The sequence below is a fragment of the Molothrus ater genome, chromosome 16 (assembly GCF_012460135.2).
Source record: "Molothrus ater isolate BHLD 08-10-18 breed brown headed cowbird chromosome 16, BPBGC_Mater_1.1, whole genome shotgun sequence".
In the NCBI taxonomy this organism is placed as follows: Eukaryota; Metazoa; Chordata; class Aves; order Passeriformes; family Icteridae; genus Molothrus; species Molothrus ater.
This window is the reverse complement of record NC_050493.2, coordinates 10,225,478-10,240,997: the sequence shown is the minus strand read 5'-3', so window position 1 is coordinate 10,240,997 and position 15,520 is coordinate 10,225,478. Positions and strand designations below refer to the sequence as shown.

At 36.9% G+C, this 15,520-nt stretch overlaps 1 protein-coding gene across 9 annotated transcripts in view; it reads left to right on the top strand.

Moving 5' to 3' along the window:
* The window catches only part of CLEC16A (C-type lectin domain containing 16A), a 56,696-nt gene that overhangs the window by 18,715 nt on the left and 22,461 nt on the right, over positions 1 to 15,520 (top strand). For all 9 annotated transcript variants that reach the window (XM_036392283.2, XM_036392276.2, XM_054516588.1 and 6 more), the window contains exons 10-18: positions 1,318 to 1,546; positions 2,936 to 3,065; positions 6,404 to 6,504; positions 7,241 to 7,363; positions 8,714 to 8,823; positions 9,286 to 9,330; positions 10,492 to 10,542; positions 11,260 to 11,388; positions 14,920 to 15,040. In XM_036392283.2, coding sequence (XP_036248176.1) covers positions 1,318 to 1,546; positions 2,936 to 3,065; positions 6,404 to 6,504; positions 7,241 to 7,363; positions 8,714 to 8,823; positions 9,286 to 9,330; positions 10,492 to 10,542; positions 11,260 to 11,388; positions 14,920 to 15,040 — 1,039 coding nt within the window. The remainder of the gene's footprint in view (positions 1 to 1,317; positions 1,547 to 2,935; positions 3,066 to 6,403; positions 6,505 to 7,240; positions 7,364 to 8,713; positions 8,824 to 9,285; positions 9,331 to 10,491; positions 10,543 to 11,259; positions 11,389 to 14,919; positions 15,041 to 15,520) is intronic.

Genomic DNA, 15,520 nt, shown 5'->3' with positions numbered 1-15,520 from the left:
ATTTGCAAAATATCAGATTCAGAGAATCATTTTGGCCTTTTAACTTGTAGACAGCTTTTTCCCTGATATTTTCCTAATCTCTTATGTATAGATGTTCCTAACTAAGTGAAGGGAAGGATTTTTTCAAACTTTTTCCCCAGAGTTTCTTTGATGCACTCATCTTGAGTGCTTATTGTACTGAGTCACCTAAGGCAAAGACTCAGTTTGGTATTAACTCTAGTCTTACTTCTTTCTCTTGCTTGCCTTAAGTTTTTAACCCTTTAGGCAGTGAGAGCTGAATCTGTTTGAGGTTTTGAGCTCTGGAAGTTAATGGGGTTTCTGTAACTGTCTTGTTTAGTGCAAGCCTGGCAGAAAGCTCCAAACCATGTGTTTCACTTCTCAGTAACAGAGAGGTTTGGCTGATTAGTGCTTATTTTGTACTCTGGTGGTCAGCTGGCAGGCAGAGGGGAGCTCAAATAGCACAGCTCAGAAACAAGCTGCAGAATTGTTAAAAACCAAATTTGTTGGTTGCTCCTTCTATTTGCAGAGCTTCTTGTAGCATCTTGGTCACTTTCTATAAGAATCCATTGTTCTGTGTTAGGACACATTATTGGAAATACTTCATTTCTTCTGGGAGAAATTTATCTAAATTTATTTACTTGTTCTGAAATAAATTAATACTTAAGAAAATGAGGTGTTGGTTTGCCATCTTATCCTGTGATAACTTTGTGTAAAACACAAGTAAATTAAGTCTAATAAATGAAGTTGTGTTTTCCAGACTTGATAAGTCAATGTCTGGAGGCCCAAAAAGGTTCATGACTGTCCTTTCTTCCTAGTTGATACAGGAGTTAGTTTGATATTGAAGGAAGCATAAGACTCCAAAAATGCAACCAACCCAAAAATCTCACAGCATAGAGCATTGGATTTTGTCCTTGCTGCTTTAAAAAAGTCCTTGCACCTTTAAAAGGGGTGTATTTGTATTAATAGCTGCTGTCAACATACATGTAGGATTTTGCTGCCTTTATCCTTTTGTAAAAAGGTGTCTGAATTTTATGTGTAATATGTCTCACACCTTCAATTTAAAACTTGTGATGAACTAGGTAGTTCTGCATTGTCTTGTCTCAAGAAGGCCTACTTTTTAATGATAGATCTTTGGGGTATCTTACTTTGGGGATAGTTGTGCTACTGATGATTTGGTATTAATTTTTTGTATTTTAAAATAGATTTGAGATTTGTGGATAGTGTGCTGATTTACATTTTATATGAACTGAAGTTTCTTTATCAATTACAGTTTAAAATTCTGTGCTGTAACTCAGTGTACACTGTTCAAATTTACAGGCGAAGTCGAGTATCAGATGTTTCATAAAACCCACAGAAACACTTGAGAGGTCTCTTGAAATTAACAAACAGAAAGGGAAGAAGAGGATGCAGAAAAGACCCAACTATAAAAATGTTGGTGAAGAAGATGAAGAGGAGAGAGGATCTGAAGATAACCAAGATGACCTTGATAAAAGCAGAGGTACAGAAGCAAGTTCAAAGGGTGTAAGAACAAGCACTGAAAATGAGGGTGAGTATTCCAGCAAGAAAAGGGTGCTTACAATTTAGGTACTTCTGTTTACTGATGGACCTGGTTGTGATTAGTTACATGATTTGTGCCTGCTACCTAGGTGAGCACAGGACTATGACATTTGTTTAAGGCTTTGGCTGGATTTTTTTCTCATGTTAAGTCAAGCTGTGAGAACATGTACTTCTAATCTCATTAAAGCTATGGAAGTGTGTTCATATCTGCCTGTGGGCCTTGGCCCTTATCACAATGCATGCCTTGCACCTCAGTGTTCATGGCTTGATAAGCAAGCTTGACAGCTTTGTAACTTGTCCTTTTGTGGTAAGGGAGAGCTGTAGCCACTTCACCTTTGCAAGATAATCAGCAGCATTTTATGTGTGTTTCAATGATAAAATTTAACTGGTGGGCTAGAAGTGACAGCACATGATGGAAGATGATATTAAATAGTTCAAAACTGAAAATATCTTTGACTCTTGGATTTTTTTTTACTTGCACTTTTTTCTGCGTTTTTGTTATAGCACAAACCTAAGAACTGCTTTTATAGCATGAGTGGTCTTATAGCATATTATAACTGTTTATTTTGTGGTTGCTAACTTTTAGAAGGATAATAAGTCCTAGTACTTACATTAAACGTAAATTGAGAATTAAACATAAAATGAGAAAAATGTGGCAGGATTGCCTGCAAGCAATTGAAAGAAAGAGTGTTATGCTTTGACAGTCCTGTCCAAAAGTGACTGAGTTTAGATTTAGGTAAACAGTCTTTTTGAGGAGGCTTTCCTTAAATAGTGTCAAATAACTGATGGTGTATTTTCCTCCATGATTTGAAGAAAATATGAAATAATCTACTGTTTGAACTGGTGCATTTAGTTGTAATCTTTGTCCAAATTCCTAAGGGAAGGCAAGAATTGTTTGTTCTACTGAAACTCAGTAGGTGAGAAGCACTGGGGACCAGGTGTCCTGCTTGCTGCAGTTGTGGAGGCTGTTTACACCCTCAGTGAAACTTGATGTCCACCCATGCCCCAGTCTCACCAGCTTTTTCACAAATCTTTTTTTCAGAAAGAGGTTCTATGGCTTTTCTTCCTGTGGTTTGTGTGGGAAGGGAGCTGACTGTGGCTTATTTGCCAAAATGATATGTATATTTTATTTAGGTATTTTATGTGTATGTATACATTTTTTATTGTGTTACATTCCTTAAAGAAATGTAAGCCAGATTCTTGGCTTTACTGGGAAGAAAATTTGCCCTCATCTGCTCATTAACCTTTCTGAAGTAATGGTTATACCTCTTGCATATAGATGCATGAGATGCATGAGATACCAAACAGAAAATAGAGAAGAGCTTGTGATAATCTCGTTGCAAATACCAAATTTTGGTGGTATGTTTTGTTTTTTTAGAAATAGAGATGGTAATCATGGAGAGGTGTAAGCTGTCAGAGCTGTCTATCTCTGCTGTGACAGAACAGAATACAACAGATGAAGAAAAGAGTGCAGCTGCTTCTGGGAGTGACATGACAAACTGGAACAGGTATAAAGGAACTGTAAAAGATGTTGCTGAATTGTTTCCTTATCTATCCTCCCCTTGAATCTTTTGCTTTTCTTCAAGGGATGTTTCAAATCTGCTTCAAGTTAAAATTACAGGGTTTTTTCTGGATCACAAGTGAATAAATCAATAAAAGTGTAGTCTCTCTACTGCTTGGTTTTGGAAATGATCCTGTTCCTTTTTAGTTTGTGCTTTCCTTTAGACAGTTGTGATGCATTAAGTTGGTAAAGTTAAATTACAGAATATTAACATGACAAAAATAGAATATAAATATTTCCATTCTGTAATTTTCTAAACCTCTAAATTAAGATGGAAGTTTTATTAATTACATTTATAGTTGCATTTGTCTATTTTTGTATGCACCTATAAGGAAACAAGGAAAAATTCTTCAGTTCAGGGATGAGTTTGGCAGAATTTTAGTAACAGTAGTTATAGGCAAACCCTTGTAACCTTTTACTGTTTCCAGGGTCCATTATTGTGTTTTAGGGTTATTGGAAACTTCTACTGGAAATACAGTTTATAAGTGTTTCTGGGAGCAGAAACTGCCCCGACTTCAAAATTTAAGCTTGGATATAATGAATACCCCTAAGACACCTTCTCCCTAGGGATTTTGCATTCCTGTTAATAGAATGTTAAGAAACCCAATGTGCCTGACACAAAAGTAATTGCAAATGTGTCCACTGGGGAAATGCACATGTTTGATAGGATTTAAAATTTATTTTTAAACTTGGGAAATGCTGCCTGGTATTCCCAGAATTTCATTCTGTCTCCATTATAGCTTTGTAGTTTAGATTACATTCATTAATAAAGATAACATTTAATTTCATTGTAAAAGTGAAATTGAACCTTGACTTCACCTGGCTTTAAAACACACTGTTCTAGATTATTGATAATTTGACTAAAATATGTGCCAAATGGCTTTTAGAAAGAAATTGGCAGTGAGTGCATGGAATACTAAAGTGTCTGGGATGCTCGGCTCTTGAGAAGTGCAGAATGCTTAGAAGTGAGTTGCCAGTGCATTTGGCAAGTGTCTGCAGTTCAGGCCTCTCTTGATCTGCAGATGTGGTCTCACAGAATTCTGCATCTTTTCTAAAAATAAGCAACATCAAGGAATGTGCAGAGCTAAAAATAGTTTTAAAATAAAGATATACCTTGTATAGGGCAATTATGGCCTTTGTTTTATATGTGGTTTTTTTTTTTTTTTTGAAATGTCAGTGAAGATAAGCTGCTACAGCTTAAAATGTTGTATTGTATTATGCCAAGTATATTTGAAACAGCAACTAAATTCCTCAAGAGACTTGCTTCAGTATGTGTAGTTTCTGTCCTACTCTTGTGAATAAGGCACCATGTGGGAATGGAAAATGCAGGGACCTCTGGGCCATACTGGAACTGAAGCTTCCACACCTGCAATAGTCATTAATGCCTGTGGTGACAGTGGTTCCTAGTGGGTTGCAGTTTTCAGTTGTGGACATACTCCAGAAGGATAAATAATTTGAGGAACACTTGTATGGCATTTGATCTGCTGCTTCTATCAAAGCCCTTAGTAAAAGAAGTAAAGGAAGCAAAGGCTTACAGAGTTAAGAAATACATTTGAAAATGTATTTCTATGTTTCTATACTTACCATATAGCCTTTACTATGAAAACTGTTGGTTTTTTTTAAACAGTCCAATACTTGTTGAAAAATAAATGGAAAACAACACAGATGGCAGTTTAAAAACTGCAGCTGTAAAAGCTCAGTCAAGATTTTAATTTCCCTTAGCCCTTTTCCTACTGTGAAAAAAAAAAGAAAAAGCTTAAGTATTTTAGGTGTTATTTTATTTTGATAGGCCTCACTACTGGAAAGTTTAAGCTTTAAGACATGTTTTAAATTAGCTTCATTTTATGAAATGCTGCACAGCAAAGCTTTTTTCCAAAGTATGTCAAATCCTCATGCTATGTTGTGGCTTCTGTTGCTATTTTCTTAGGCTGAAGTTTTCTGGGTCTGTTGTGTTGAGGGGGATTCTTGGAAGCTGTTTCAGCCTCAGATTTTGTGGCTGAGACAGAAAATGCCGATAAGATGCTGTGAAGAAGCATCTGGAATGAAAATAGTATCTTTTGCTGCTCTGTAATGATTTTTTTTCATAATTTCATTAATCTAATTAGTATGTGGGGGAAAACAATGAAAAATGCATTAGGCACCACAGAAGTCATTTAATACTGTGTAATATTGGTGTTAATGGAACAACTACTGCTACCTCAGCAGCTTCGACCTGGTAAAACTTTGGCTTTAATGAAATTACATTAAATAATACTTCTATAGTTTAGGGTTTAGGTTGTTTACTGTTCTTTTCATGTATTTTTTTGAATGTAATTTAGATCATGTAAGGATATTTTTCCTTTCACTGTTAAAGTATAGTTTAACAGATAAGAATAAACCCTTTCCACTCGGGCTTCCACACTGTCATCTCCTGGTGACTGTGACACTACCCTGACACATCACTTGTTTAGCTGGGCCAGTGGTGAAAATATATTTAGTTTTTGCATGTGCTCTGAACATGAACTACTGACTGGATGCAAGCCATGCCACAGCCAGAAGTGAAGCTGCCTTGCCATCAGGGTAATCTCAGCCCTATCTGATCTGTCCAAATGCCTTCTGGAATACACTGACTTTTGTTGTCTTTCCAAGGTACAAGTAAAGAAAAGGTGAACTTAGGACTGTTTGTAACTTCCTGTATATATGTCATAGGTCACGAGTGTTTAAACTCAGGAAAACAAAACCCATCTACAATCCAAAGCTTTTTTTTCTCTTCAGATATTCCCTCCTAGTTAATATTTCCTTCATATAACTGTTGGACAGTGAAACTCGTTTGAGAAAAACCTGGCTTCCTTCAAACTTCTGGTAAAAATGCTTACTTGTAATAGTAAGAGCTTTTCAATTCTGTTTAGCACATGAGTTTTAAAGGAGTCTGTTTTATACAACAGTGATAGCAGCTCCTTAAATTTACTTAGGTATGCACTTAAAGCAAGCTCTGCAATGATTCTGTGTACTTACTAAACAGGCTACAAACAACCCAGTAACTGTTTGAACAAGCAGTTCTTGGGAAAATATTATGTAATGAATCCGGTTAAAACTCAGAATTATTGTCAGTATGTAAATACAAAGCATGGCTGTAATCTGAGTACTCTGCAACAGAAACTCTGTAACAGAACCCTTTTGTTATAATGCCTGAAAATGTGCATTACTGTGAATTTGCCTCTTCCATTAGCTACATGTACAATAAGATAGTTACCCATTTTTCTATAGATTTTTTTTTAACTGTTTCTAAATTCCTCCTTTCCACAGGCCTTTTCTTGATATGGTCTACAATGCACTGGACTGTCCTGAGGATGATTACTATGCCCTCTTTGTGCTCTGTCTTTTATATGCAATGTCACACAACAAAGGTAAATGCTGTTATGTGGAGGTAACTGCAAGGCCAGGATTGGAAGAACCTCAGTAGAGTCATCTTCTGCTTTATGGGGTTGTTTATTGCTGTTCTTTAGAATGGGACAGGAAATCCCCACAATCCATAATTGTGTATTGTTCTAAGAGGTCTCCCAGGAAACCAGCCTTTCCTGAGAAAGAACTTTGATATTTTAGAGGAATATGTTAAAGAAAGATGGGACTAGTTTCCTTATATAACAAGTCAGTGAAAATTTTATTTGTGTTGGGGAGGATACTAAATAGGGCTACTACAAAATAAAATTCCTTTTTAGTTTAAACATATATGAACAGATTACTTAACTACCAAAGCAGAATTTAAAATCAGATTTTGATCTTCTCCCCTTTAGCCATTATGCTCTCTAGATATATGGCTTGACTTTGATTTGATTTAGATGCAAACATATAATCTGAGAATTTCAGAAACAGCAAAATCATTCACATTTCACCAACCACTTTGAGATTTGAGTGTTGCCACCCAGTAGGCTCCATTAAGGCTGAGAATTTTCAGGGATTCATCAATGTGTTTGGTCTTTGTTGTTCCTCCTTTTCCTTGTAATGCAAAGTCAAAACTATCTTGCCCAGTTTCCTATTGCTAATTGTTCTCTTCTGAGAAAACTGCTGTGGTCTATTAAATGCTTGCCTCAGAGCATGCTCCTGTTTTCTAATTGTCATTTTTTTCTTTCACCCCCATGAAAGGACTTGACTCAGTCAAATTGGAGAGAATTCAACTTCCAGCTCAAAATGCTGAAGAGAGAAATTCGTATAATCATGTCCTTGCAGAAGGGCTTATCAGGATAATGAATTATGCTGCACAACCAGGTATTGCTTTCCCAGGCCTTGTTTTTCCTTCCAAGGTGAAATTTTTGAAAAAAGCTACTTAGCCTCTTGTCTTTGTGGAGAAAGTGACTGTTCAGCATGCTCTTTGATGAACAGTATGTAGATATGGTTTGTGAAAGACAACTATTGACTTTTTTGACTTTTCCTTGGTTAGTGAGGAGCCAAAAACTCTGGATTTGTGCTGAGTAGTTGTTTTTATACTCAGAACTATACAAGGATCTGTTGTCTGAATTCCTACTTTGTGCACTTCTGAACAAACAAAAATTGAGATTTTAAGGGGTTTTACATTTCTTGATTTCATCCTGAAAATATGATCTGTCTCACCTTTGCTTGTAGAAATTATTTCAGTTGTGGAATAATCTTGAGAGCTGTGGTGTGCTTTGCTCATAGCAGTCCTTTATCTGTCAGCTCTAGGTGGTAGCAAATTTTCCCATACTTTTTTTTTTGCTTTGAGGTTGTATTTTCAGTTCTGAACTGTTCTGCAGAAATTGTGGGGGTTTTTCTTCCTTTTTTTTTTTTTTTTTTTTTTGTGAAATGAGGGTTACAGTGTTCCATGACCTATTCCATGAAGATGATTTTTGTTCAAGCCACACCTCTCCTCCTTGCCCCCTTAAAACTGTAAATGGGCAGAATTGGATTTCCCCAGAAACTGAGACATTATAAAATTTTTGAATGTCTGTAGAATAAAAATCTGTTTGTTTGACTTGCAAAACTGCTCTACAGCATATTAACTTGTGCTGATGTGTCAGAGATGAAAAACATGTTTATATATGAAGAGTTTGTACCTGCAGCAGCAGGAAGGAGTGCAAGTGAGGATATGTATTTATTTAAATAAAGGCATGTCTGGGGAGGGAAGTGCTGGGGAAGGATGGAAATGAGGGAATTTTTATTCAACTTGCTGCATGCTGTGTAGAACATCTCCTTGTCTCCCTTCAAGGGAATGCTGTGCCTTATTAGTGTACTAAATACAAAGCTTCCTTTCACCTTGTAACTTCATCCATCCCAAATGTGTGGGATCCTTTTGTAATTCTAGAGTAATTCAGCCTGTGCTGCAGATTGATAAAGGCAGCAAAACCCAATGTTTGGGCTTCCTGTTCAATAGTATTAATCTTTGCCTTCTTACTGAATGGTTCTGCTTTAAATTTATCTTCTGCTTTAAATTACTCTTCTAGTTTTTTCTTTATAGCCATCAGCATATAAGGCAGCACCAGCACTCAAAGGAGCAAAGTTTGACAATTGCAGGAAGAGTAGAAACATTTAAGAACATGGGATGATCACAAGAGCTCTAACTAAACTGCTACTATTTTGTATGTTGAAATTTTCTTTTCACAGATGGAAAAATTCGTTTGGCAACTTTAGAACTTGGCTGCCTATTGCTGAAGCAGCTTGTGTTTTCCAAAAATGGCAGGATCATAAAAAGTGTTCACCTTGATTGTCTTGAGGTGAGTATTTTCTTTCACATTCCCAGTCACTGCATTACTGGTGTCTCACTCTTGGAGTATAGTTGAATGAATTTGTTTCATTTCTGGTTGCAATAAGCCTTAATGTGACATTTGAGCTTCTAGAACATCTTTGCATTGGTAGCTCTGTGCTGTGAACATCATAACCTGTGCTCTGTTCTCATCTCTGCTATTTTAATTTGTAAGTTCTCCAGCAGTTTTTTGTTTCATTGTCTCTCTGATACTTGTATGTTATCCATCTCAATAATGTAAAGAAAAGTGCTTTTGAAATAATAATAAACTCAAATAAGCTGCATTTTCATAGGTGCAAGAACTGTATTTTATCAAATTCTGGGATTAAGGCCATGGATTATTAGACAGTCTATTCTGTATGAGTGTTTGGGTGGTTTTTTTATGTGACTAATAAGTAAGTGTATTCCCTGAAATGCATTTTCTCTTTCCTAGGGTGCAAGGGAGGAAAGTGTTCATCTCCTTCGCCGTTTCTATAAGGTAAATATGCAAGTGCTGTAAGAAAAAAGGTCCTGTACATATGGGGAATGTCTGCAGCCCAGTCTTTACATAGTGACCAAAGAAGCACCTTTTTTAAGCTGGGAATTCCAAATGTGTGCTAGAGAAGGAAGTGTTTTCTTGGAGAATTCCTCCCCTTTCCACCCTTCCCATACCACCCTGACTGATGTCACAAAGGGCTGTTGGAATACTCACAGGGTTTGTCCAGGAGATCAAGTTTATCATTGACACTAATGTGGAATATGTTTGATTTTGACATTGCTTTTTGTTTGTATCATATCTGAAATGAAGATCTAAAGTTTTGTCTATTTTTTTTTTCTTATTGGAAACCTTTGCAGCTTTTTACTTTTGCATGTGTGTTGTAAACAATGAAAGAAATTAAATTTTTTAGCCCTAGGCATTAACTTCTATATAAAGAGCAATAAATCTGTGACAGATCTCAAGTGTCTGAAATATCTTCCTGTTTTTCTTAGAATTCTCTTGAAGGATGTTTGCTCAATGTGGCTTACAAAAAATCAGTAACTTGTGGTGGGTTGACCTTGGCTGCCTGCTAGAGGTCCACTCAGCTGCTCTCTCACTGCCCTCCCTCAACAGGATGGAGGGAGAATAGAATACCATGTCAAGATAAAGAACAGGGAGGTCACTTGCCAATTACAGTCTTGGGCAAAACAATTTCAACTTCACAGAAATTAATCTATTACCAAGAAAAATAAATTTGGATAGTGAGAAACAAAGACAAATTAAAACACTGCCGTCCCCCAGCTCTCCCTTTTCCCAGGCTCAGCTTCATTCCTGGCTCTTCAGCCTTCTCCTCCTGTGAGTGGTGCAGGGGCAATGGCAAGTAGGGGTTTGATGTCAGTCCAGAACAGCTTCTCTCTGTTGTTCCTCCCTGCCCTAGTGTGGGTCCCTCAGAGCACATCTGCCTGCTGTAGTGTTGGTACCTGCTCCACCATGGTCCTGCAGGGGCTGCAGAGAAATCTCTCCCTTTGCTAACTGTGTTTTCCCAGAGGTGTGAGCAGTGCTGCTGAAGGGCTCAGCAGTGCCCTGCAGCCCTGGCCTCCCTTCACAGACCCGTACAGAACAAACCTGACAGAGCCCCAGACAGCAAGGCTCATGGCATGTCCATGTTCTTTCTTTTGGAAGGGAGAAGAAATCTTTCTGGATATGTTTGAAGATGAATACAGGACTATGACAGTAAGTGAGATCTCTTCTGCCCTGGCAAATCCTCAAACCCAGATACAGCTCGGGAATAAGAAAAAGTGCTGATAGCTGCTGAGCACACTGGGGTCTTTATTGCTGGCAGTAGGATAACAAAATATAGGTGGTATTTTTGTCTCTGAGAAGTTGTGTCTGTACTTACATAAATTATTTATGTGAAACTTCACAGCTCTTTATTTAATAAAATTCCATTTCTTATAAAATTGAGTATAAAAAATTAGCTTCAGCCAACATTCAGTGTCCCTAAATGGGACACTGGATTTATTTTTTTTCCCTTAACAATATGAAAATCTTCCTATACATGTCTGAAGCTCAGCATGTTCTCTCTTTGGAGAAAGTTCCTTTTGGAGCGAAAAAGTTATGAGAAACTTCCTTGTGACTGAAGTAACAACAAATTTAAGTAAGAACTTGAAATCAAACCTGGCAGAATTTGGGTTTTAGTATTTGGGAAATATCTTTTCTGTAATCTTCTGGAGTTTTTCCTGTGTTTTATTTGTATGAAAACTTTGGCAGTGTGTCTGGGAACAATGAGAGGTTGCATATAGTTAAATGAAAAATTGCATGTAAACCCCTTAAATGAGACACTATATTAAAAATTCTCAGAATTTAAATGCACGACAATGAGTTGTATTTGAAACTAGAGGCAAATGCTTGTTGTTCTGTACACTAACCAGTGCTGAAATATTTCTGTAGATGAAACCTATGAATGTAGAATACTTGATGATGGACGCCTCAATCTTGCTGCCCCCAACGGGGACACCTCTGACCGGGATTGATTTTGTGAAGAGGTTGCCTTGCGGAGATGTAGAAAGAACACGAAGAGTGAGTAAGACTGTTTTCCTTCCATCTGCTCCTGACAAAGTGATGCCAAAATCATTGAGCAATTCCAGGAATACAAATACTTTTCTTTGAAAACTGCTTGATTGGAAGCTTCATCCATAAAATCATAAAAGCTTGCTGAAGACAGATCTGTGTAGAGTATATATAATAATTACCTGCCCCAGTGGAGAAGCTTTTTTTCTGATTTCTTGTGTCTAGTCAACACAACATGTTCTTGCACTGGGGTTTAAATTTTCAGACCATACAGAAAGCTACATACAAAGGCATTTTGATGACACTCAATATATTGTCAGCTTCTGTTGTGATCTGCTATCTCAATTATATTCCTGTAGTAAGAATCTCCATGGAAGACTGGCTGGCTTTGTATTGCTCATATTTCTAGACATGGCAAAAAATTTAATTTTACTTGGGAGTTCATCTTGCCAAGGTAATTTGTGATAGAGATTTTATAATGAAGAGAGAACCAGCAAAGTATCTATTTTTGTGACTGGCACAATCTGTAGAGGTGATACTGACCTAAATGACAACATCCTCCTTTCCATTCTTGGTTAATCAGTTCTTGGCCCTTATCTGGGTGTGTCCTGGAAGCCTTGCACTGTCAGTAAATCTGAGATGTGGTTTTTTGCTTCAAGGGTACTTGAATATCCTTAGATAATACAATTATATAAATGCAAAGAAACTTAGAGAACAGCACTTCTCAAGTAATGATTTTGTGCAGTAACATATTTCCAGCAATCTTCTGAGAATGTTTGTTTTCATTGCTTGTAAGCCATGCAGCTTTTGTCATCACAGCAAGTTGTTGGATAGAATACAGTGAATTATTTTGAAAAGTGTTATTCTTAGAAAGCAGGAATGCTTCCTGAAATTCTCTGAGGCATTCAACAGAAAGATACTTAGAAATGCACATTAGTGGGAAATGACTGTTCCAGGATTTTCATGTGCTAAACAAAGGAGTAGCTTAACTTCTCTTGGTGGAAATAAAAAAATCAATACAAATATTCCTGTAGATCCTTTGGGATGACAGGGTCTCTATCATGATCAGGAATTCCCAGAATGATTCCTTGTTGGTGCTCCTTCCCCAGTCACATTGCACTCAGGGTTTGGTATCTCCTCATTTCCTGGGCTGCTGCCTTGCCCTGGCTGACGTGCCATGACAAAATGCTGGACTCAGGTACACCTTGTGACATTGCTGCTGCCACTCAACCTGCTGAGGTTCTAAGGATGGTTTCAAATGGAAAAAGATGTGATTCTGAGCATGCTCTGACACAATTAAAAAAAGTTCTTAAGTTTTATTTCACTAGCAAGTGAACTTTGATTATAGTATGAGTTCTTAGCTGTTAGGATCTTCCTTGCTATGGAAAGTCCCTCTAAGTGGCAGCTCTTCTCCTCTTTAACAACTTTAGGAGAAGCCCTCAAAAATCTCACTTTGTGAGAAGTTTTTGAATCACTAAGAACACTTTTTCTTGGGTATATAGTAAGATAGTGGTAGGTTTCCCTGCAAATTGCTGTTTCTTTGCACATAGAACATGTATATAGATGAGGAAATCAGCATCATAGTGAATAATACTTTAATGTAGGTAGAAATCCATATTTATTCCAAGTTAACCAAAAAACCAAAAATCAGCCAAAAAAATTCTAGGCCACAGAACTTTTCTATTGTTTTGTTGAGATCTGATAAAATATGTTAGGCACAATATATTGAGATTGGTAACCAACAGTGGGCTGTCAGTATTATAGGAAGCACAGCACAGTTTCCATTTCATCTGATGTTCTTGTTCATTTTATTTTTTTTTGCAAAGGTTAAAGTTCTAATTTTATTTTCTACTCCTGTACTTTATTCTGCACTAAATGTGAATGCATGTTTGGAGATGAGTGTCATTAGTTTTATAGGAAATGAATGTGATAAAAATCAATGCAGTCTAGGTGGAAGAGGTTTGAGGGGGCAGATAAGTGAAAGCTGAGCGATGGTTGCCCTCCAAATTAAAAAGAACAAACCCAAACAAAAACCTTGTTGGGTTTAATATTTGGTTAGTAAAAATGGCAAGATTTTCTTGTTCTTGACTGAATTTTGCAAATATTAAACGAAATATTGTGAATTCTTCTTGAAGCACTCGGTAGGGGAACTGCTTTATAGTAATCCTGTATAATTTCAGTAAATCCACAATACATTAGAGTGCAGTCTGCCTAAATGGGAGTGATCATCTGACATTCTAAAGTGACTCTGTTCTCATGAATTAAATAGTATTATCATCATATTTTTGTTAGATAGCCTTGATGTCCTTTGCTCCACATAATGATATTGCCCTGTTAAATTTCAACTGCGTCCCAAAGCCATTGCTTTGGGGTCATTTCATGGAAGAACCTGATTCATGGCTTCCCTCTCTTCATCCCTGTTCTGCCAGAAATTCCTGGAAGCACTGCCAGTAGAGAGCTCAAACACTCACAGTTCTACTTCACAGGAGCCACTGTTCTGTTGATTTTAAAAATAGAGGAGTGAAGAGTTTTCCCTAAAGCACTTTAGGTTTGTTTTCCCTAGTACTTCCTGCAATCTGGGAGTTTCTGGGCACTGCAGCTGTTCATGAATTCAATGCTGTTACTGTAAAGCAGCAGTTAATTTGCAGTACACCACAGAATTACTGTGTAGGAAACTCTTAAAAAGCAGAACACCGGAAGTAATAAAAAATGATTTTTCATTTGCTGTACTGAAAATGCAGTTCTTGTAGGGAAAGACGATTATAAATGGGGCCTTTCAAAATGTGGCTAATAAAATGATTGTTCTTTGACACTTTGGGTCTTTGCATACCATATGTCATGAACTTGTAAATCAAAACTAGCATATTCATTTCACAGAGCAGCTGTTGAAAGTTTCTTGGGGCTGTTGCAGCTTTCAAAATGCTTTGCCCTGATGAAGACCTTCTGAGAATATAAATTAAGTGCTCTGAGAAAGTTACATGTGGCTAGTTTTAGTGAGAACAGCAAATTAAAATGCAGAAATCCCCTCTGTTTCTCTCCTAACTTGTAAACATGTTAGCTAGACTTGGCCAGAAAAGTTATTACTGTTTTAAGTTCCAAATGTGAAAGTCTCTGAAGGTTGGTTGTGCAGATGTCTGTAGCATAGAAGTATTTCAAATACAATCAGTCTTAAATAATGATTAAATAAAAATATTCCAAGATTGTTTTTGCTTAAACAGCTACTGTAATTGCTTCCCTATCAGTCACAATCTAAGTGTGCCAATGAGACAAAGGCTCTGCTGCTTCTACTTCACTGAAAATAAATGGCATGTTTCAGCCTCTTTCATGTCTCCTTTTTAACTAAGTTGGAAATTACATTCTACTTTTCCAATGTAAAAGCTATTAAAATTTTAATTTCAATTTTAAATATATTAAAAAGATTTACTACTGGACAGCAAACTTGGGAGTTATAAAAGCCAAAGTATATGTTTGTAAGATTCTGTTAAATATGTAGTACTGGGTGTAAAAATATTCTGATAATCTTTTCTTTAATTTCTCAAGGCAATCAGAGTTTTCTTTATGCTCCGTTCACTGTCCCTGCACCTGCAAGGTGAGCTGGAAACTCAGTTACCACTCACAAGGGAGGGAGATCTGATCAAGGCAGATGATGTTCTGGATTTGAGTAAGTAGCCCCTCAATTTCCTAAATAGTCTGATACAAAAATTACTGACTTTTTTTCCTCCTAAACTGCTTGTTACTGCTGTTCTTACTTAAACTACCTGAATTGAAGTAGCACAGTGTTGAGGTTCCACTGTGTGTTGCAGCATAAAAATGTATTTTGCAGTTGGAATCTTTGCCCAAACAAGAGAGACAGGAGAATATCCAGGAGAATATCAGCATTTTGGCACAAAGCACACAGGATGCACATGATTGCATAGGTGCCATACCTTGGGAGGAAGCTGTGCAGTGGGCAAAGCATGACCCAAAAAATTACATTTGTGTGTCTTTTTTAAATATCACTTTGGAGGTGTGGTTGATTTAACAAATTTTCCTCAATCTCTATTAATACAAGGCTTTTAAAATTCTTGGGAACATTAAGATGCCTTCAGTGTTTATGCTTGTTTGTATACAAATCCTTTTAAGAGGGCAGTAGAGGTCAAGC